General features: G+C 36.1%; 1 protein-coding gene across 5 annotated transcripts in view; it reads right to left on the bottom strand.

Annotated features, from left to right (window-relative positions):
• LOC143247584 (epidermal growth factor-like protein 8) overlaps positions 1–22,504 on the bottom strand; it is a 35,094-nt gene extending 12,590 nt beyond the window's left edge. For 3 of the 5 annotated variants that reach the window (XM_076495893.1, XM_076495894.1, XM_076495891.1), the window contains exons 1-4: positions 22,124–22,504; positions 18,732–18,919; positions 4,715–4,846; positions 112–230 (exon numbers count right to left, since the gene is read on the bottom strand). In XM_076495893.1, the coding sequence (XP_076352008.1) occupies positions 112–230; positions 4,715–4,846; positions 18,732–18,910 (430 nt within the window). In that variant the 5' untranslated portion in view covers positions 18,911–18,919; positions 22,124–22,504. The remainder of the gene's footprint in view (positions 1–111; positions 231–4,714; positions 4,847–18,731; positions 18,920–22,123) is intronic. The other 2 variants (XM_076495892.1, XM_076495895.1) reach the window with 2 other exon arrangements.
• Positions 22,505–24,729: the final 2,225 nt, after the last annotated feature.

Below are 24,729 nucleotides of genomic sequence, written 5' to 3' on the forward strand. Positions count from 1 at the left end.
ATATTGTGATTGAAAGGTCAGCATACCATCCAGAGATTGCTTAGGTTGTCTTTCATTGTGCATATAAGACAGCAAGGTACATAAACATAAAATATGACAGATGTTTCCTACCTTTCGAACATCCATGAGAAGCTGGGGAAATCCGAGACCACCCTGGACAACAGTTGTAAGTTATCTGGGTTTCGCTAATTACCTTGTACACCAATCTGTAGGCTCGTTCGTAAACTATTCTGTGATGAGACAAAAATGAGGCTTGATATTGGTTTTAAGAAACTCGAATGGAATGTACTTTAATATATTTTCACCTTTAGGGAAAGTTTGTTTGTTTGTAATTAAGTAGAAATCTACAGAATGGGCTAGATGTGATCTGCCCACCGAAGGTTTCTAGCTTGTAAGTCCGCAGACATACCGCTATGCTACTGGGGGGGGGCTTTTGAGGGAGAGTCTAATTAGTTTTTATAAAAGTATGAAGCCCTTACGATCCCCCGCTAGTAGAGCGGTGAGGCTACGGTTTTACAACGCTAAAATCAGGGGTTCAATTCCCTCAGTGGGCTCAGCAGATAGCCCGATGTAGCTTTGCTTTAAAAAAAAAACACACGAAAACTTATGGATTTTTCTCTTTTTTTGTTCAAAAATTGTTTTAATTATAAAATTCTTTATAAGAACGTAGCGCATGAATTTCCTTAGATTAAGCAATTAAATTTTTAATTATAAAATTAATTACTAGAAATTGTCTGGTGGAATGGACTATCAGACCCAAAATAGCCCCTAGACTGACCCCTGATGGCACAGAAGTAAGTCTCCGGTTTTACTTAAGTACTGTCTTCAACTGATACGTAAAAATGAAACTGAACAATAAACAAGATGGAAAATATGGATTTTTTATTGTTTTATTTTTTATCAGAAATTATATAATCAAGAACATAGATTTGTTTTGCTTTATTCTGAATTTCGCAAAAAGCTACACGAGGGCTATCTGCGCTATCTGCTTCTAATTTAGCAGTGTAAGGCTAGAGGGGAGGCAGCTAGTCTTCATCACCAACCGGAAACTTTTGGGCTACTCTTTTATCAACGAATAGTAGAATTCACCGTCACATTATAATGCTACTCAGGTGAAAGGGGGCGAGCATGTTTGATGCAACGGGGATTCGAATCCGCCACCCTCAGATTATGAGTAGAGTGCCTTAACCACCTAGCCGTGTCTGGCCAAGAACACAGAAAGAGCAGTTAATCCTTAGAACAGGTACAGTCTGACAGTCTGGTAGGTTATACATGAAGACATGTTTATGAAGAGGAACATCTGGTGGCAAAAAAAAAGAAATAAATAAAGGTTTGGAAAAAAATGTTTTGCAGGAAGTAAGAGTATCCTTTGATGACAAACAGAAAGAAAGAGAAGGCCTCCAAAGATGGTATTATCGAAGTTGAAGATTTCGGAGGTGTACCGAAATCTTTGGATAATAGGCATAATCAGTTGTACAGTTCCATAGTTAGATGAAGCAGTATATGGTGAAAGTTATCCAGAGGGCAGAGTGCTTCAGAGCCTGTAACTTGCGGTAAAATTGGAGCATATGTATGGAGGTCCATTCAGTGGGATCATAAGTCAGACAAAGTTGAACAAGGACTTTGTCCGAATACAGAAAGAAAGGTGGATTTAAGCCTAAAACATTCTGTTAATCGTTGAAGCAGGTAGAGTTTGGAGGAGATACTAAGTTGGTGGGTCGTTCAAGTAAGTGTTTGTCAAATATGACTCCAAGATACATGGGAATATTCTTAATTTCGATATAAAACAATGTATGGTCACAACGTGGTCGAAACTTATGGAAGAATGGATAAAAAAGAATGGTTTTGGTTTCGTTAGCATTAATGAATTAATGGCAAGATATCAACTGATACTACAAACCCAGAAGGTGTTGAATAAAGGATGATTGATGGCAAGACATCAACTGATACTACAAACCCAGAAGGTGTTGAATAAAGGATGATTGATGGCAAGACATCAACTGATACTACAAACCCAGAAGGTGTTGAATAAAGGATGATTGATGGCAAGACATCAACTGATACTACAAAACCCAGAAGGATGATTGCAAATCAACTGATACTACAAACCCAGAAGGTGTTGGATGATTGATGGCAAGACATCAACTGATACTACAAACCCAGAAGGTGTTGAATAAAGGATGATTGATGGCAAGACATCAACTGATACTACAAACCCAGAAGGTGTTGAATAAAGGATGATTGATGGCAAGACATCAACTGATACTACAAACCCAGAAGGTGTTGAATAAAGGATGATTGATGGCAAGACATCAACTGGTACTACAAACCCAGAAGGTTTGAATAAAGGATGATTGAAAGAATGATGGCCATCAACTGGTACTACAAACCCAGAAGGTGTTGAATATACTACAAACCCAGAAGGTGTTGAATAAAGGATGATTGATGGCAAGACATCAACTGGTACTACAAACCCAGAAGGTGTTGAATAAAGGATGATTGATGGCAAGACATCAACTGATACTACAAACCCATAAGGTGTTGACTAAAGGATGATTGACATTTTTTTTTTTTTATAAAAGAATGACCATTGTCTTGCAGATGGCAACAAGAACGTTGTCTTGTTTAGGGATATAGGAATGGACATCAGAAACAAATAGTATGTAAAGCAGATGTGTCAGAATCAACACCTAACGAAAAGAAATCTGAACGAATTCTCTCAATGAAGACCATTGTCTGTGGTTCGAGGAAACACAAGAATGCATAAGCTGGCCAAGGATAGTTGAGTTGTTTTATATTTTAGTTAATATATCGTCCATTACGTCAGTCAACACACCATCCAGTAAGCGAACTGCATTAGTGTTTTGTAATTATGGCAAACCTACCAAGGTTATCTGCTGTTTTCCATATGGATGTGAACTACTTATCAGAGGAAAAGCAGCCAGCCAGAAGCTCCCTAACACTTACCATTCATACTAACAGACTGAATAACACTATTTTAACACCAGAAGCTCCCTAACACTTACCATTCATACTAACAGACTGATTAACACTATTTTAACACACCTACAACTTAAAGTGCAGAAGATGTTTATGGTATCACATGGATTCGAAACCGACTCGCCAGATATGACATCGAGATTTCTATCGCAGGAGGCCCGGCATGGCCAAGCGTGTTAAGGCGTGCGACTCGTAATCTGAGGGTCGCGGGTTCGCATCCCCAACGAAAAACCAGTGTGATTTATAGATAAGTTAAAGGGAGAGTTTAGTAATTTCAAAAGAGAGCATTCACTTCTTAGCGTGTCTCCAGAAATCGATATAAATTTATCATATACCACATAAGCTAACTTCATGCATTGTCACTTATATCCAGAATAATAAAGCGGATGGTTAACGTATAATCTAAAGAGTCAACATTTATTAGGTTTATAAAAACCGTGCTCTAAATTCTAAATTAAATTACTCGATTATCAATAACAATCGCATTGTAGATATGTTTACTACCCTTAGTCTCTGTATGAGCTTTTCTTTGTTCTGGAAAATCGATCACAGCTACACATGGTTATGCGTTCTAGCTATGGCCAGGTGGTTTAGGCACGCGACTCGTAATCTGAATGTCACGGGTTCGCATCCCCGTCGCGCCAAACATGCTCGCCCTTTCAGCCGTGGGGGCGTTATAATGTGACGGTCAAACACCCACTATTCGTTGGTAAAAGAGTAGCCCAAGCGTTGGCGGTGGGTGGTGATGACTAGCTGCCTTCCCTCTAGTCTTACACTGCTAAATTAGGGACGGCTAGCACAGATAGCTCTCGTGTAGCTTTGTGCGAAGTTAAAAACAAAAAACAAACAAACAAACAATCGCAGGACCAACCAGCGCATCTCTAACAAACAAAGGCTGATAATAATGTGCTACAAGTGTTAACCATCTGATAATAATGTACTACAAGTGTTAATCATCTAATAATAACGTGCTAACGACATTAGCCATCTGATAATATTGTACTACAAATGTTAACCATCTGATAATATTGTACTACAAATGTTAACCATCTGATAATAATGTACTAACAACATTTACCATCTGATAATAAATTGCAACATTAACCATCTGATAATAATGTACTAAAATGTTAACCATATGATAATAATGTGCTAATGACATTAACCATCTGATAATAACGCACTGACCACGTTAACCATCTGATAATATTGTACTATCAACGATAATCATCTGATAATAATGTACTAGCCTCGTTAACTATCTGATAATATTGTACTAACAGCGTTAACCATCTGATAATAAATTATTCACAACGTTAACCATCTGATAATAATGTACTAACAACATTAAACAAAGGTGAGATGGGTTTGTTTATTTATTATTAAGCACAACGGTACACAATAGACTATCTGTGATGTGTCCACCAGGGTTATCATAAAACGATTGTTAGAGTATTAAGCCTCTTAGTGTTATCGCTGAGCCACTAGAGGGCAGGTGAAATAGTAAAAAAAACCAAAAAAAAAACCTCACTGTTCCTGTATATCAAAAGTGGAAAAAACTCTGCTTATGTTTCGCAACACGACTGTTTTAAGAAACCTCGAGTATTGGTTGCTTATTGGCATGTTGTTATCTTTAGTTTTATCTCTGCTAAAAAGTATAAGTATTTGAACTTCAGAGCTGGGCCTAATTGTTTGTTCACGTCTCGCTACTTACGTGTAAGACGAACAGAAACGAAACTCTGTCTTGTCACACAGATGCACAAAGGTCTTGTAGACAGGCTTACAGTACAATTCCAAGTGTTTCACTGGCTTGGTGACCACTTTGTTGGCAACACAAACATGGCGGCTGAAACATACATGTACTATTTAACATTGCAAAAGAAAATACGATTACGTACACGTAAACATGATAGATTTTTCTTTATAATTTAGCACAAAGCCAACACAATAAGTTATCTGTGCTCTGCCCACCACGAATATCGAAACCCGGTTTCTGGTACTATAAATCCGCTGACATACCACTGTGCTACTGAAGGGGGGGGTAACATAATAGAACTAGAATGATTTTGCTCACATAAAAGTTTTTGTGTTTCACTTCAAAACGTTAAAGATTAAAATACGTTTTGTTTTCTGTTTCAAAAATCTTTCTTTCACAGCATTATAGCACCGATAAACTTTGAGTGGAAACTGCCTAATTATAATTTCTTTGCGCAAGTGCATTCACATATATACATAATAAAATATGTGTTACGGAAAAAGAAAAAAGTATTGAAGTTCTCAAAGAGACCGACACGTTAGGTTCATATGGGTCAGGTCAGATATCTTGAACGATCGAGGAATAGCCATCCTTAGTTATGGGGGGGTCTGGCATGGCCTAGCGCGTTAAGGGGTGCGCTTCGTAATCTGAGGGTCGCGGGTTCGCGCCCGAGCCGCGCCAAACATGCTCGCCCTCCCAGCCGTGGGGGCGTTATAATGTGACGGTCAATCCCACTATTCGTTGGCAAAAGAGTAGCCCAAGAGTTGGCGGTGGGTGGTGATGACTAGCTGCCTTCCCTCTAGTCTTACACTGCTAAATTAGGGACGGCTAGCACAGATAGCCCTCGAGTAGCTTTGTGCGAAATTCCAAAACACAAACAAACAAACCTTAGTTATGGATTATTGACCACGCACAAAAAACGGGGCGTAGACAGCATATTCTGTTTGTTTGAACAAGAATGACTCTTTCTGTTTGTTATTAAGAACAAAGCTGCACAGAGGGCTCTGCCCACCACGAATATCTAAACACGATTTCTAATCAGTATAAGCCCACAGACGTACCACGTTGCCAAAACATAATAGTCATCACCATAGTATTTTGCCAATAACTGAAACTGAGAAACACGTTCTGTTGAATCACATCTACAACCGAGGACTATTTGATAGAATTATTAGAAATAAATCATAAAATATAGTTGACAACCCAATAATAATGTCTGTATTATATATTTTTCTTTTTGTAAAACGTATTAGTTTACTTGAAGCATAATCTTATAAATTAGTAAATGAAATTCAAATAAAAAACACTTCACTTTTTAGCCGCGGCATAACGGCTCATAGAACCGCTCTGAGTCTTTTTGTGTTTTTTGCAAGCACAGACTTTTAGCTTATAGCTCCGCCATCTTTTGACCCATTTGAGATCTAATTAAAGTTCTATACTCAAGAAGTCAAACTCAGTGGCAAGTCTACGAATTAATAACGCAAAAATCAGGGATTCGATTCCCGCCGGTGGACTCAGCAGATAGCCCGATGTGGCTATGTTATAAGAAGACACACACATATACACAAACCCTTTCGAATGACTACTTGCCACGTCCGAGATCTTATAGCTTAGTTTACTGTAGTCCTGTATTAAAGAATTTCAAGTGCAGCAGTTATTGAGGATTCCTATTTGTTTTTAACTGTACAGGTATACAAATTTTCTTAATGGCACGCGGACCTCCCTAAAATGATTTCTGTATATTAATAGCATTGTTTTGTTTCGCAGCTTTCTTTTTAAGTAGATTTTCTTTTCACGCACCCATAATCTCAGTCACACTAAATATGCTAGCCCTTTCAGCCGTGGGGTCGTTATAATTAAACAGTCAATCCCACTATTCGTTGGAAAAGAGTAGCCCAAGAGCTGGCAGGGGTTGATGATGACTATGTGCCTTCCCTCTGGTCTTACACTGCTAAATTATGATGACTATGTGCCTTCCCTCTGGTCTTACACTGCTAAATTATGATGACTATGTGCCTTCCCTCTGGTCTTACACTGCTAAATTATGATGACCATGTGCCTTCCCTCTGGTCTTACACTGCTAAATTATGATGACCATGTGCCTTCCCTCTGGTCTTACACTGCTAAATTATGATGACTATGTGCCTTCCCTCTGGTCTTACACTGCTAAATTATGATGACTATGTGCCTTCCCTCTGGTCTTACACTGCTAAATTATGATGACTATGTGCCTTCCCTCTGGTCTTACACTGCTAAATTATGATGACTATGTGCCTTCCCTCTGGTCTTACACTGCTAAATTATGATGACTATGTGCCTTCCCTCTGGTCTTACACTGCTAAATTATGATGACTATGTGCCTTCCCTCTGGTCTTACACTGCTAAATTATGATGACTATGTGCCTTCCCTCTGGTCTTACACTGCTAAATTATGATGACTATGTGCCTTCCCTCTGGTCTTACACTGCTAAATTATGATGACTATGTGCCTTCCCTCTGGTCTTACACTGCTAAATTATGATGACTATGTGCCTTCCCTCTGGTCTTACACTGCTAAATTATGATGACTATGTGCCTTCCCTCTGGTCTTACACTGCTAAATTAAGGACAGCTAGTACAGACAGCCCTCGTGTAGCTTTGCGCAAAATTCAAAACAAACCAACCAATCATTGAGTAATAAAAACAAACATATAAACTGAAATGTTAAAGCCTGTATTAACTTTTATATACAGCATATATGTCAATCTTAACAATGGGTACAAAAATAAAGGTTTTTCCAACAGAATAATTCCCCATAGTTTACGCTTTGCTTATGATGACTGGAACGTTTCTTCTCTTCCAAATAATAGTTCAAATTCATTTCTTCCTTGAGAAATAGTGGGTAAACATAACTGTTATTCGTGTATAAAAACTTAAATTGCAGAGCGCATTGTGAATCATAACTACTTGGGGTCACAGATTAAGAATGCTAGTTGATGGGACACGCACAGTACTATGTCTTAAAGTTTCTCTAATATCTATGGTTAGTTTCTGAGATTTCGCTTCACGTTAACGTAAAAGTTTTAAATTTTACTGGTCGTAAAAACAACTATAAGTCATCACAAAATCTATAAATAATGGAGGAACAGTTGCTTCTTTTATATTTATTTTTATTTGACGTTCATATAAACTAAATTAAAGTAGTAGATCCAGTGATCTATTAGATATATGTCTATATATCAACTCAGAATTAGTTTGCTCGTCGTGGACTAGGACCATTGGTAAAATATTCAGTTCTGGACTAGATATAAAAGCCAGTATTGTTTGTAAGTTTGTAAAACTCTCGTATATAAGTCATCAATTGTAACAACTATCAGTAATAACCGTTATGATAAATTGTAACGTTCTTATATTTGTATAGTAAAATATATTTGTTTTGAAAAGCAAATTGTGTCTACCAATCTTGTTGGCAAATAACATAAATTTAATATTTATTAATAGGTATATATTATTATATACCTATTTCCATTAAAATTTCCAGTTATTTGAAATAATAATACGTTAACATACGTAACATAGTAAGTCGGAGACTCATCCGAAATAAATTATGATACGTAACAATGGCCACTTTATTCCCCCCCCACATGTGTTGGTAAGTTTGCTACTTAACATTGTCTTATCTGACACTTCAGAGAAACGCATTCCTCCAAGCTGAAAGTGATATGAAATGCACGCACCGGTAGGGAGATTCAAGGTCTGTACATTTTCTCAGACAGTCGAATTTTCCTATCTTGAGGAAGCTCTGCAAAATTACTTATGTCTGGTTTCTTTAGACTTATGCAGATGGTTGAAACGTACAGACGTAGACTTACGAGAAAGAACGGTACCAGCAGACTCGCAGAATGTTCATCCACGTACTCGTGTTGAACAATCTACGACTCTTCGCTATCTAAGTGGCCACTTATTGAACATCTGAAACTACATAAAAGAAAGCCTCCGTTTAAAAATACTGCACGTGCGAGCTCTTTTCCCTCGTGTTTTTTTTTTTTTTTGTATCTGGTGTAATTCACTGAGAGTATTCACGTGACTAAAGACACGCATACTTATTAACCAAACAAACTGAAAACTCAAAAGAAAACAGCTGTTGTTAGTCAAATGAGAGCATTGGATGGAAAAAAACAAACAAACTTGTAATGAGATAAAACAAGTAATAGTTTTGACCATTTCTCTCCCTATAGCTTGATGGTTTAAATTAGTGGTCTTTAGCAAGGACGGCTGTGTTATCATCTGTTATAGACACTTTTATAAATCACTGTAACATATTAGGTTTGATTATTTGTTTTAGAATTTCGCGCAAAGCTACATGAGGGCTGTTTGCGCTAGCCATCCCTAATTTAGCAGTGTAAGAATATAGGAAAGACAGCTAGTCGTCATTACCTCCCGCCAACTCTTGGGATACTCTTTTACCAACGAACTGTGTGATTGATCTTCACATTATAACCCTTCCACGATTACACACTTACATAAACTGTCATCTAACGAAGTAAGACACACAAATTGGTGTAATGGATCATATCTCAGCACCTTGTAAAGTTCAGTAATTGTAACCATGATGTTCAGTTTACTAGAGATTTTATGACCTTTTCTTTAATTCACCACACACTGTTTCCTACCCCTACAAGACGCCTTTGTTAACCTTGACTCTGTGCCAATGAAAACGTTTATTTATTACCTTACACACAAAGACGACACGCTTGGGTGCTATGACCTCAAACGGTGTCAGGCGCGCACTCTGGTGGTGAAATATGTGTCAACTGCAACAAATAACAACAACAATTAAGCCATAAAATTAAGACCTCTGTTTACAGGGCACCAACAGATTTTAACTAAAGAAATGAGGAACGCTTTATACGTATCCTGTTAATTAGGGAACTATTTCTGTTACATCAAGAAACACAAGATAAGTTACAAATTCACTGCATACATTGACTACTCTTTTATATATATATGCGCGATCTGGCGCGAACCCGCGACCCTCAGATTGCGAAGTGCACGCCTTAACGCGCTAGGCCATGCCAGGCCGACATCAAGAAACACAAGATAAGTTACAAATTCACTGTATACATTTTATATATATATATATATGGCCCGGCATGGCCAAGCGTGTTAAGGCGTTCGACTCCCGGTCGCACCAAACATGCTCGCCCTTTCAGCTATGGGGACGTTATAATGTGACGATCAATCCCACTAATCGCTGGTAAAAGAGTAGCCCAAGAGTTGGCGGTGGGTGGTGATGACTGGCTGCCTTCCCTCTAGTCTTACACTGCTAAATTAGGGACGGCTAGCGCAGATAGCCCTCGAGTAGCTTTGCGCGAAATTCAAAACAAACAAACACTGTATATATATATATATATATATATATATACCGAAGTTGAGTAATATTTAATTATTTTTTTCTTCAAAATGAAGTATTTTCCAAAATTATAAAACATATTCATATAAAGAGTTAAGGATGTTTATAGTAAATTGAAGTTAAAATTAAAAATAATTTAACGGTTAATTATTATATGTTAAAGCAGTTATTTAGTTTTACCTAGATATTTTAAGAGCAGTACTAAATCTACGAACTATAGCATCAAAAGGTGGAAGGTTTATTTGTTTCCTAAATTTGCGCAAGACTACACGAGTATTATCTGTGCAAATAGTCTGATTTGTAGTGATACACTAGAAGGAAGACAGCTAGTCAACGCTAGCCACCAACACTTGAGCCACTTTTTACCAACGAATAGTGAGGTTGATCATAAATTATAATGCTATCACGGCTGAAAGGATGAGCATGTTCAGGAATGGGATTCGAACCCGCGATCATCAGAGTAACGTAACCACAACACCACGTTAGGCCAAAATCGGAAGGAAAACGTCTTTAATTAATAGAAATCCGAGTTTGAAACCACCTATTTTTTGCGAATAAGACTCCAAGATAATTTTTTTACGTCTGTAATAACGTTATTTTAACCGAAACCTAATTATTAGAACTTAGATGTTATTTCATATTAGTTTATTTTCGTATTTTTGCTTTATCGTCGTTTTAAGTTTTAGAACACGATAAACGAACTTCGATATCGTGTAAAGATGTAAAACTAGGTTTTGGTTGTTTGAAACTAAACACACACAAAAAAAAACACAATGGGCTATCTGAGCTCCGCCCACCAAGTGCATCGAAACCCGATTTATAGAGTTGTAATTCCATGGAAATATCTCTGTGCCATTAGGGGGGCAGTCCGTTTTGTTGCCTCTTGTTGTAGTGCACCATATAATTTAAACATTAGCCCCCTTAGTTTTAGCTTTACCTAAAAATGTGTTAGTAAGATTAGGGTTACGGACAATACGTATATTTCGGGGGAGGAGGGGGGAATTCCTATCATAAAGTTAATGACAGATTTGATGGTTTCCTTTAATTATATCTTCCCGTGTAAAATAGTGAAGTAGAGATGTGTCTGTAATGTGTCTTCCCTCTAGTCTTACACTGCAAAATTAGGGACGGCTAGCACAGATAGCCCTCGAGTAGCTTTGTGCGAAAATTCAAAACAAACAAAACAAATCGTTAAAGGTTCGTCGGAACTCGTGCATGATTTGAACAATTTTGTTACGTGATGTTACGACAAAGCTTTCAGATAATTCGATACACTTAATGATGGCTAGCCCTAAGGACATAAAGGTTTTATTGTTCAACTTTACCGTGATCACAGCTGTCTAAACCTTGTACATAGTACCTCACTGTCCTGGAGTGTTTACTACTCATTTCGTTATCTGCTTTTATTTAAAGAGTCCCAGTACATTTTTGAATGTTCATAACGAACTTTTTATTTAAGACAATTTATCACTGCTAGGCCTTGTGTCGTCAAGGAAGCGAGAAGACGAGATTTAGCGACAAAAAACAAAAGTAACCTTGAGACTTAAAGAATGAGTCCTCGGAAATTTTAACGGTATTCATGGTACAATCTTTTGTAGTGGCTACATTAAAACTGGAGACACAGAATACAGAGTTATCTTTTGCTCTTCTCCTAATTTCAACTAGTTTTTCTGACATCCAAAAGGTGTGTACTCCTTTTCTCTCTACGTTGACTGAGAAGAAGAAATAACTGATAACGTTCTACAATGTTTTCATCCATTTCTGATTACCGATTGCCATATAATTTCATTGTAAAGCGACACGTGGATGTTTTCGTATGATGCAATCTAGGTGGCACACACACGTAAAGGGCCTCGCCATGGCCAGGTGGTTCAGACACTCGACTCGTAATCTGAGGATCGTGGGTTCGAATCCCCGTCGCACCAAACATGCTCGCCCTTTCAGTTATGAGGACGTTATAATGTGACGGTCAATACTACTATACGTTGGAAAAAGAGTAGCCCAAGAGTTGGCGGTGGGTGGTGATGACTAGCTGCCTTCCATCTAGTCTTACACTGCTAAATTAGGGACGGCTAACGCGGATAGCCCTCGTGTAACTTTGCGCGAAATTCAAAACTAAAACAAACAAAACACACTTAAAAGCTCATGCAGACACGTTTGATTTCTGAGAATAAATTCACGTGAATGAACCAATACGGCACTGTCTTACTAATATGAATAGGAGCTAATCTTCTAGTTAAACAGATCAAAAACTATGTAGCATTACCATCAGATAAACATGATATCGTTATTAAATTAAATTAACTTTAGCAATTGCAAAGAAAATTTAATCTATAAATGACCAGGTAATATGTAAGTAACACTGGCAATAGCAAGGACAAAATTAATCTATAAATGACCAGGTAATATGTAAGTGACATTGGCAATAGCAAGGACAAAATTAATCTATAAATGACTAGGTAATATGTAAGTAACACTGGCAATAGCAAGGACAAAATTAATCTATAAATGACCAGGTAATATGTAAGTAACATTGGCAATAGCAAGGACAAAATTAATCTATAAATGACAAGGTAATATGTAAGTAACATTGGCAATAGCAAGGACAAAATTAATCTATAAATGACCAGGTAATATGTATGTAACATTGGCAATAGCAAGGACATAATTAATCTATAAATGACCAGGTAATATGTAAGTAACATTGGCAATAGCAAAGACAAAATTAATCTATGAATGACCAGGTAATATGTCAGTAGCATTGGCAATAGCATGGACAAAATTAATCTATAAATGACCAGGTAATATGTAATTAACATTGGCAATAGCAAGGACAAAATTAATCTATAAATGACCAGGTAATATGTGAGTAACATTGGCAATAGCAAGGACAAAATTAATCTATAAATGACCAGGTAATATGTGAGTAACATTGGCAATAGCAAGGACAAAATTAATCTATAAATGACCAGGTAATATGTCAGTAGCATTGGCAATAGCATGGACAAAATTAATCTATAAATGACCAGGTAATATGTAATTAACATTGGCAATAGCAACGACAAAATTAATCTATAAATGACCAGGTAATATGTGAGTAACATTGGCAATAGCAAGGACAAAATTAATCTATAAATGACCAGGTAATATGTAATTAACATTGGCAATAGCAACGACAAAATTAATCTATAAATGACCAGGTAATATGTGAGTAACATTGGCAATAGCAAGGACAAAATTAATCTATAAATGACCAGGTAGTATGTGAGTAACATTGGCAATAGCAAGGACAAAATTAATCTATAAATCACCAGGTAATATGTAAGTAACATTGGCAATAGCAAGGACAAAATTAATCTATAAATGACCAGGTAATATGTAAGTAACATTGGCAATAGCAAGGACAAAATTAATCTATAAATGACAAGGTAATATGTGAGTAACATTGGCAATAGCAAGGACAAAATTAATCTATAAATGACCAGGTAATATGTGAGTAACATTGGCAATAGCAAGGACAAAATTAATCTATAAATGACCAGGTAATATGTCAGTAACATTAGCAATAGCAAGGACAAAATTAATCTATAAATGACAAGGTAATATGTGAGTAACATTGGCAATAGCAAGGACAAAATTAATCTATAAATGACCAGGTAATATGTCAGTAGCATTGGCAATAGCATGGACAAAATTAATCTATAAATGACCAGGTAATATGTAATTAACATTGGCAATAGCAACGACAAAATTAATCTATAAATGACCAGGTAATATGTGAGTAACATTGGCAATAGCAAGGACAAAATTAATCTATAAATGACCAGGTAATATGTATGTAACATTGGCAATAGCAAGGACATAATTAATCTATAAATGACCAGGTAATATGTAAGTAACATTGGCAATAGCAAAGACAAAATTAATCTATGAATGACCAGGTAATATGTCAGTAGCATTGGCAATAGCATGGACAAAATTAATCTATAAATGACCAGGTAATATGTAATTAACATTGGCAATAGCAAGGACAAAATTAATCTATAAATGACCAGGTAATATGTGAGTAACATTGGCAATAGCAAGGACAAAATTAATCTATAAATGACCAGGTAATATGTGAGTAACATTGGCAATAGCAAGGACAAAATTAATCTATAAATGACCAGGTAATATGTCAGTAGCATTGGCAATAGCATGGACAAAATTAATCTATAAATGACCAGGTAATATGTAATTAACATTGGCAATAGCAACGACAAAATTAATCTATAAATGACCAGGTAATATGTGAGTAACATTGGCAATAGCAAGGACAAAATTAATCTATAAATGACCAGGTAATATGTGAGTAACATTGGCAATAGCAAGGACAAAATTAATCTATAAATGACCAGGTAATATGTAATTAACATTGGCAATAGCAAGGACAAAATTAATCTATAAATGACTACGTAATACGTAAGTAACATTGGCAATAGCAAGGACAAAATTAATCTATAAATCACCAGGTAATATGTAAGTAACATTGGCAATAGCAAGGACAAAATTAATCTATAAATGACCAGGTAATATGTAAGTAACATTGGCAATAGCAAGGACAAAATTAATCTATAAATGACAAGGTAATATGTGAGTAACATTGGCAATAGCAAGGACAAAATTAATCTATAAATGACCAGGTAATATGTGAGTAACATTGGCAATAGCAAGGACAAAATTAATCTATAAATGACCAGGTAATATGTCAGTAACATTAGCAATAGCAAGGACAAAATTAATCTATAAATGACAAGGTAATATGTGAGTAACATTGGCAATAGCAAGGACAAAATTAATCTATAAATGACCAGGTAATATGTCAGTAGCATTGGCAATAGCATGGACAAAATTAATCTATAAATGACCAGGTAATATGTAATTAACATTGGCAATAGCAACGACAAAATTAATCTATAAATGACCAGGTAATATGTGAGTAACATTGGCAATAGCAAGGACAAAATTAATCTATAAATGACCAGGTAGTATGTGAGTAACATTGGCAATAGCAAGGACAAAATTAATCTATAAATGACCAGGTAATATGTGAGTAACATTAGCAATAGCAAGAACAAAATTAATCTATAAATGACCAGGTAATATGTAAGTAGCATTGGCAATAGCAAGGACAAAATTAATCTATAAATGACCAGGTAATATGTAATTAACATTGGCAATAGCAAGAACAAAATTAATCTATAAATGACTAGGTAATATGTAAGTAACATTGGCAATAGCAAGGACAAAATTAATCTATAAATGACCAGGTAATATGTAAGTAACATTGGCAATAGCAAGGACAAAATTAATCTATAAATGACCAGGTAATATGTCAGTAGCATTGGCAATAGCATGGACAAAATTAATCTATAAATGACCAGGTAATATGTAATTAACATTGGCAATAGCAAGGACAAAATTAATCTATAAATGACCAGGTAATATGTGAGTAACATTGGCAATAGCAAGGACAAAATTAATCTATAAATGACTAGGTAATATGTAAGTAACATTAGCAATAGCAAGGACAAAATTAATCTATAAATGACCAGGTAATATGTAATTAACATTGGCAATAGCAAGGACAAAATTAATCTATAAATGACCAGGTAATATGTGAGTAACATTGGCAATAGCAAGGACAAAATTAATCTATAAATGACCAGGTAATATGTGAGTAACATTGGCAATAGCAAGGACAAAATTAATCTATAAATGACCAGGTAATATGTGAGTAACATTGGCAATAGCATGGACAAAATTAATCTATAAATGACCAGGTAATATGTAATTAACATTGGCAATAGCAAGGACAAAATTAATCTATAAATGACCAGGTAATATGTCCGTAACATTGGCAATAGCAAGGACAAAATTAATCTATAAATGACCAGGTAATATGTGAGTAACATTGGCAATAGCAAGGACAAAATTAATCTATAAATGACCAGAAAACAATTAAAGTAACATCGCCAATAGCAAATACAGAGTCGAACATTTGCGAATGAAACATATCCTGTAAAGATCGGAAGATAATAAGAGCAACACGGTGAGTCATAGAATGTTAGCTGTTAGAACATATGTTTAGCAAGAAAAACGTGCAGCATGTTAACTATATTCTTTGATCAAATTCGTCACAACTTGTACACTGTTTCTAGTTACTATTCAGGCATTTCGTTCAATATCATGCACATAAAATGTAATATAAAACGTTATAATTACCAGTAACGTAATAGTTATGTTTTTTCACATGGCATATTCTAACGTAATTTAAACCTTTATGTGTTTGTTTGTTGGTTTATTTTTGGATTTCGCGCAAAGCTACACGAGAGCTTTCTGCGTTCGCCGTCTGCAACTTAGCAGTGCGTGTCTTGCGGGAAAGGAGCCAGTTATCACTACCCACCGTCAACTCTTGGGCTACTCTTTTATCATCGAATAGTGGAATTGACCGCACATTATAACGCCTCCACGGTTGAAAGGGCGAGCATGTTTGGTATGACGGTGATTCGAACCCGCGACCCTAATCACCCGGCCATGCTGGGCCTCCTTTCGGTCTTAACCTTTGATCCTCTCCATTATATGTATTTATTTGCCTAAAATAAAACCAAAGTGACTCCTCTTGACTTTTGTGCCATCGAGTCAAGTACCAGAGTGACTCCTCTTGACTTTTGTGCCATCGAGTCAAGTACCAAAGTGACTCCTCTTGACTTTTGTGCCATCGAGTCAAGTACCAAAGTGACTCCTCTTGACTTTTGTGCTATCGAGTCAAGTACCAAAGTGACTCCTCTTGACTTTTGTGCCATCGAGTCAAATTTTGATGTAAATATTATTTTTAAGCGCGTAAAGTAGTTAAGGATATTAAAGATAACTGAAGGTCTATTACCTAAATCTAACAATAACGCTGTCACTTTATACATTTAAGGATCTAGACTTTCGTATTTTTCTTTATTTTTAATGATTTACACCTTCCTACATATTAATTATTATATAAATCTTTATCATGTTATAAAAAATCCATCTTCAAGTTCATGTTCCCTACATAATTTATGCTATATCATATTACAAATATACTGACAAAGGGTCGGTCAAAATAACCCACCGTTCACATCCTCTCTTTCACAAATTGCTCATAGTTGTCTTTAACATTTAATGCAATATTGTTTATAACTGATAAAAAGCCAAACTTTCTAATATATTTTTACGTTAAGCTATGTTATGTACACACAACTGTCTGTTTCGCTTCCAGTTCAAACTTTATTCCCACGATAAATACATCGAAGAACATAATTGAATTTTAACAACTCTTATCCAATAGTTAGAAAGCCAGAAAATATTATAAGACATTATGTACTTTTACGAGTCATTACTGCTGCATTTTCTCTGTTTAATTAGATAAAAATATTTAGTGCAGTAGTAACGTTAGTATAAAAGTAGATGTTACTTTCATTTTGTCAACAACAGAAAATAAGATCCATATAAGTACTGCATTTCTGTTTTTAATGTGTATTTATTATTTTAAACTTTTAAGTATAACATAAATAATAATAACGATTATTATTTCTCACGAGATATGCTCGCGAATGTCCCTACGCTAAGCAGTTCAATTGGATAATGTGAGTTACATTTTTGCTGAGTAGTTTACAATTTGTGCGGCGGAATTATAATTAGTTCGACAGGTTCAAAAGGTAATAAAATAATAAAGTTTAAGTAGAAATAGATGTTAACTGCTACGAGTTTTAAGCTATTAAGCTGTTACAATGTGAAGTCATTCCAAAAAGATAAAAATAGTAATTTAGATTTAGTCGGTCAAATTGGCCGACTCGACTTTGTTCAGAATTAGGGTAGAGAAGATAATAACAAGATATAAAAAATCTTCTGCAAAAACCAACAAAAGCAAATAAGTCTGGATTGTATTGTTTGTTTGTTTTTAATTTCGCGCAAAGCTACTCGAGGGATATCTGCGCTAGTCGTCCCTAATATAGCAATGTAAGACTAAAGGGAAGGCAGCTAGTCATCACCACCCACCGCCAACTCTTGGGCTACTCTTTTACCAACGAATAGTGGGATTGATCGTCACATTATAACGTCCCCACGGTTGAAAAGGCTAGCATGCTTGGTGCGACGGGGATGCGAACCCGCGACCTTCAGGTTACGAGTCGCACGCCTTAACCCACCTGGCCATGCTGGGCCATTTCATTAACAACCAGAACAGATAATTTGGCAGAAGCTAGATATTATCTGAATACTCGTCTAATTATGAATTCATATGGAAGAATTGAACTGAGTAGATAATCTTGTGTGTGTATATAAAATGAACCTTAGATAATCTATCGCAGGTATCATCTTGACTTAATACATCCATCCATTTGCGCGTGTATAAAATCAATCTTATTATTTGCTATCGCAGATTGATGTGGCGAAGAAAATAAAAATGTTGTCTCTTACGTTATTCCGAACACTTCAAACCAAGTTTTTCACAAAAGGTTAAGTTAGGTAACATCTAAATATACATTACGAACTTTTTATAACCAGAAAACTTACCCAACAATATTATTATTACGTTGGTACCGATAAGAGATTACTTTTTCTCGACTGGAAGACCTCTGGTGGTGAAATTTCTCTATGGCATTGTTATAATTAGAGGCTTGACTTTTCCAGAAGAAGACGAAAAACAAAGGTAGAAGAAGGGGAATCCACCAGCACTTTGTGTTTGTCATCATGGTTCTTTTCTAACAAAATAAAGGTGTTAAATACTCCTAAAATATTAAGTGGCTCCATCTACACTTGAGAAAGAAAGTTACCAGAATAAAGTTGCTCTTGTTATAATTATATTAAATGCTTAGTTAAAAGCACAGTACAAACACTTCTTGAAATATAATTAGTGAGTATTTATATAAAACTGGACCTGTTAACACTTTTCTCAACATCTAAACATTGATAGTGCTACAACAAACATTGTTTTTAAAGTGTCAATCTGGCGAGAACAGGTTTTTAGCCATCTTCAAAGAAGAAATATTTCACACTTAAAGATCTCTGGCTGAGAGTTTTTATTGCTTGACGTTTATTATAACCAAAAGTATTCTTAGATTTAAATGGATATACACCAGTCCTTGAGATCATTGGCGCAGTGGTTATTTTTATGCTTTAAACAAAATTCGATTTCAAAGGTATCCTTTTCCATTTCTGCTTGCGTTAATAGCAGTTTCCTTGCAGCTTTGTCTTAATACAAAGGTTTAATTACTTTATGTCATAAATATTTCGAATATACTAATCAACACGTCACGTGACGAATACAGACGATATAAAGTCGCAGTTGTAGTACAGACTGTATAAGAACTATATTTTGGCATTGTCTGGCGTTTGGTAGGTAGTGTGATGTTATAAAAAACTGATTACATATGGGAAACATATAACAGCTCTTTCTGATTTAAAATATTCATACGCTTAGATGATAACGTTGTACGCGCATTGTATATTTACAATTTCTATGAAAAAGAAATTCAATTTACTAAATGGTTTTGGATGGCCAAACGTGACTTGTAATCTAAGGGTTGCAGGTTCGAATCCCCGTCGCATTAAACATGCTCGTTCTCTCAGCCGTAGGGGTATTACAATGTGACGGTCAATCCTACTATTCGTTGGTAAAAGAGTAGCTCAAGAATTGGCGGTGGGTGATGATGACTAGCTGCCTTCCGTCTAGACTTACACTGCTAAATCAGGGATGGCTCGCACAGATAACCCTCGTGTAGCTTTGCGAGAAATTCAAAAAGAAAAAATAGTTTCGGACAACAAATAAGTATGGATCATCTTGGGAACCACGCCTATCCGGAAAAGGAACTGAAAAAAAGTCGTATTGTTGTCAAGATAAGCAAACTTTTTTAATAGGTAAGAATTTAAGAACACAAAAGTTAGTGACAAAAGTCACTCAGATGTTCTAGTCAAAAGTACAAGATTTAATTAAGAAGGATATCAATCTAAAAAACTGAACAAGTCACACGTAAACAAGTTGCTTCCACGACATATTCGTTCAACCATCGTTTACCTTAAGCACCTGAAGAATGAAACGTGTATTCATGATATTCGACATGGCGATATACCAGTCAAGTCACTGGACACAACGTCTATGAATTTCTGTTCGATCGGATTGTTGAAACAGATATATTTTATTGTTTTTCACAATGCTACACAAAATATGCCTATCTCGAATATCGAAATTCGGTGTTTAGTGTCGAAAGTTTCTGAACATACCGCTGACCCACTGAGAGAATAATACTGGATATTGTCATTGTTGTTTTCTTAATGCAAGCTACTCAAATAGCTAGCTGCACCCAGTTAATCGCATAAAGTCGAAAACACGTGGGGCGAAGAACTGTGTACTTTGCACACGATACCCTTATAACGGAGTCCTTTGAAATTGAAAAAGTGCGGCAGGGTAATTGTCATAATGCACAGTCGTCAGATAGAACATGATCGGATGGAGAGAGAATCTAAAATAGTTTCAATATAATGTATTCAACCTGTGTATGTATTTTTTCGCGTTCAGCTGAGAGAGTTTTATCAAAACAAGTTTCTCTGATATAAGGTTTTCGCTAATTTCCTAAGTATAAGCTCTTCGAACGTAGAGTTGTGACAGCAGTTAGTTCTTCATTACTTTGGAACAGAAGAGTTTCTCTAATGCTCCATGATAAAATTATTCTGTCATTTTATAACAACAATACAGATTTCTTCCTAGATATATGTAACTGCAACAATATAGATTTTGTCCTACATACAGTTACAAAGATATATATTTTTATTTTTACACACTTGCAACAATATAAATTTTGTCCTACATACAGTTACAAAGATATATATTTTTATTTTTACACACTTGCAACAATATAGATTTTGTCCTACATACAGTTACAAAGATATATATTTTTATTTTTACACACTTGCAACATTATAGATTTTGTTCTACATACAGTTACAAAGATATATATTTTTATTTTTACACACTTGCAACAATATAGATTTTGTCCTATATACAATAGCAATAATATAGATTATGTCACTACATACAGTTGCAACAGTAATTTATTTTATGTTAATGTGCGAATTGAACATTTTCTTCAGAGTACAATAGTACTATTTCCAGTGTACTTCTGTATTAATAATTTTTACTGTATTCCTAATACGTGCGTACAGTGGTATTCTTTAGCATTTACTTTGAAAGAACGTTACACCTTACAGCATGTTTCTTTGCAAGCTACACTTTTTAGAACGACTAATTTTTTCTTATAACTGTCATGAGTATCTCTGTTTCATTGGTTTACCAAATGTTTTTTCTACATCAGTAGTCTTGCCCCCTCCCCGGAGAGCGGTAAGTCTACGGATTATATATATATATATATATACTCTTTACAATGGGAGACGAACATACGGGAATGTAAATAATAATTACTCATGTTCTCATTAGGTGAACATATCAAACATTTCAGTTACTATTCTGTAACTGATTAGCCAAGTCCCGGGTTCGAACCTTTGATTGGTTTGTTTTGAATTGCTTCCCGCTAGTACAGCGGTATGTCTACGGATTTACAACGCTAAAATCAAGGGTTCGATTCCCTTCAGTGAACACAGCAGATAGCCCGATGTGGCTTTGCTATAAGAAAACACACATATACAACAATGATATTTCTAAACAGTATCAATGCTCCCTATATTTCCACACTAGTAAGCTTTCCTAAACAATTCGACGTTAAGCATTTCTTTCGTACGTTTCTCATGCTTTTGTTGGTTTTTATTTTCAGGGAAAAACTTAGAATTTTTTCTCAGTATTTTTTATGTCTATTTCATTAGCTTTATTATTATTGCTTTCGAATAATGTTATTCATTTCCAGTGAACTTATGACAGAAGTCAATATTTTAATATTTATATTTCTAGTTCTTACCTTCTAAAAAAGTTCTTTCGATCTACTATTGGTTCAAGTTTCTTTTCCAAGCTGTTATCGAGTGGTATAAAGAGGGCAGCTAAAGCGACTACCACAACAAAAATGAACCTTAAAAGTATCTTTTCGACTAGATGCTGCTCATACGAGTGATCTCGTCACTGGTGTTGTAGCCGAGAAAACACGATACCTTTAAACAAATAATCTCCTAGTCTGAATATCCGTTGTTGATGGGAGAACAGAAACAAAGGGTAAGTGTTATACGAGTTAGGTGAAAGTAGAGACTTTAATCGCGTAAAATAATCTAAGAAATTTGTGCAAGCATCTCTGAACATGCGAAATTAATGTCTTAATGGCCTAAATGTTCAAAGGTTATTACTACGTCGCCGCAAGAACTGTTAGGTTCACGGTCAAATCAGATGCAAGCGAATGGTGACGTCTCAGACTCTCCACCAATCGCAAGTTTCTATCCCGATCAGTTTTCGAAAGGTCATGCAGCATGTCTGTTAAACTGATGAAGAGTTAAATATATCTTTCGTTCAGTTATTGCACTGAAGAACAGAGTTTTGTGGATAACAAGACTGCTGTTAAAACGGATTAATATATATTTGTTTATTTCCCGATAATAACATAACACAAATCTAATTCGCTAGAAGTTACAGTAGATATCTACTCAAAAATATTTTAGAGCGATAGCTTGTTTGTTTGTTTGGTTTTAAATTTCACGCAAAGCTACACGAGGGCTATCTACGCTAGCCATCCCTAATTTAGCAGTGGAAGACTATAGGGAAAGCAGCTAGTCATCACCACCCACCGCTAACTCTTAGGCTACTCTTTTACCAGCGAATAGTGGGATTGACCGAAACATTATAACGTTCCCACGGCTGAAAGGGCGAGCATGTTTGGTGCCATGGGAATTCGAACCACTGACCCAGAGATTACGAGTCGAATGCTCTAACCGCCTGGCCATGCCGGGCCATGGCACGGAGGTTACTGATACAGTGTCAATTCCTCTATAAAATAGTGCTTTAATAATTAGTATAATTTGATATTAAATACGTTATGAAAATAGTTGCTGTAAAAATTTATATTTTGATGTCATACGTAAACTTCAAATATAAATTTTGTTCTTAAAAGTTTTGTTTTTGAACACTAAAAATGTTCACCACTTGAAAAATAATTTTTAGGAATTTTGATGCAATTGAAATACTTTTTTTATCTTCACTAAATTCTAAACACAGTCTGGGCATGGTTTATGTGTTACCGTGTGGGCTGCGTGTCGAAAGGTCCAAGATACTACTTCACAGTATGGCGTTGAACATGTTCCTCACTTTCAGGTTCTTTACCTTATGGAATTCACGCAAAATTATAGGAGAGGTGTCAGCTAGCTGTTCCTGATTTTAAAGTAATGGACTAGAGAGAAGGCAATTAGTCAACACAACCCACCGCGAACTCTTGGAGGATTCTTTTACAAACCGAATAGTATAATTTGATCATTATTCTTATAAGGCACACATGGTTCAAAAGTGCGCAGTGGGACTTTTTATATGCAACGGGGCGTGAACCACGTTTGCTTCTTTTCGAATTTCGCGCAAAGTTACACGAAGGCTATCTTCAATAGCCGTCACTAACTTACTAGAGGGAAGGTAGCTAGTCATCACCACCCACCGCCAACTCTTGGGCTACTCTCTTACCAACGAATAGTGGGATTGACCGTAACATTATAACGCCCCCACGGCTAAAAAGGCAAGCATGCTTAGTGTGACGGGGATTCGAACCCGCGACCCTCGGATCACGAGTCAAGCGCCTTAATCACCAGGACATGCCGGACCGGCTCATCATGCGCAAGTGGTTAGGGCGCTCGACTCGCAGTCTGAGAGGCCTGACAGCTTTCAGTATTATACCTTATCTGGAGATGATTTTAAGAACTTTCAGTTCTACAATAGTTACGATGAGAAGAGACCCAGTGAAGCAGGTCTTCTTCTCTTTGTGTTCCTTGTCATTGTTGGCAATATCCACATCACAGATTACAAAATCTTTTTAAGAAAGTTATTTTTATTATTTCTTTATAATTTAGCAGTGTAAATTTGGTTTGTTTTGAATTTTGCGCAAAGCTACTCGAGGGCTATCTGCTCTAGCCGTCACTAATTTAGCAGCGTAAAATTAGAGGAAAGGCAGCTAGTCATCACCACCCACCGCCAACTCTTGGGCTACTCTTTTACCAACGAATAGTGGGATTGACCGTAACATATAACGCCCTTACGGCTGAAAGGGCAAGCATATTTGGTGTGACTGGGATTCGAACTCGCGACCCTCAGATCACGAATCTAGCGCCCTAACCATCTGGCAATGTTGGGCCAACCACGGAACCTCAGATCCACAGTTTGGGATACTAACCCATGGGTCGCATATCGCCAATACTTTCAACTATGGATGCATTATAAAATGTTAATTAAACCCGTTAAACGGTTAAGAGAAGTCGAGCAGGCAGTGGTTCTCTCGTCGATATCTGGCTTTAGGACTTGGAGAGAAGGGAGGTACATTTGATGTCTTCCTCTGTCTCGATGCAGGTTGGAAGATTTCAGAATAATACAATGTTAACTATTACA

The sequence above is a fragment of the Tachypleus tridentatus genome, chromosome 3 (assembly GCF_004210375.1).
Source record: "Tachypleus tridentatus isolate NWPU-2018 chromosome 3, ASM421037v1, whole genome shotgun sequence".
Classification (NCBI taxonomy): domain Eukaryota; kingdom Metazoa; phylum Arthropoda; class Merostomata; order Xiphosura; family Limulidae; genus Tachypleus; species Tachypleus tridentatus.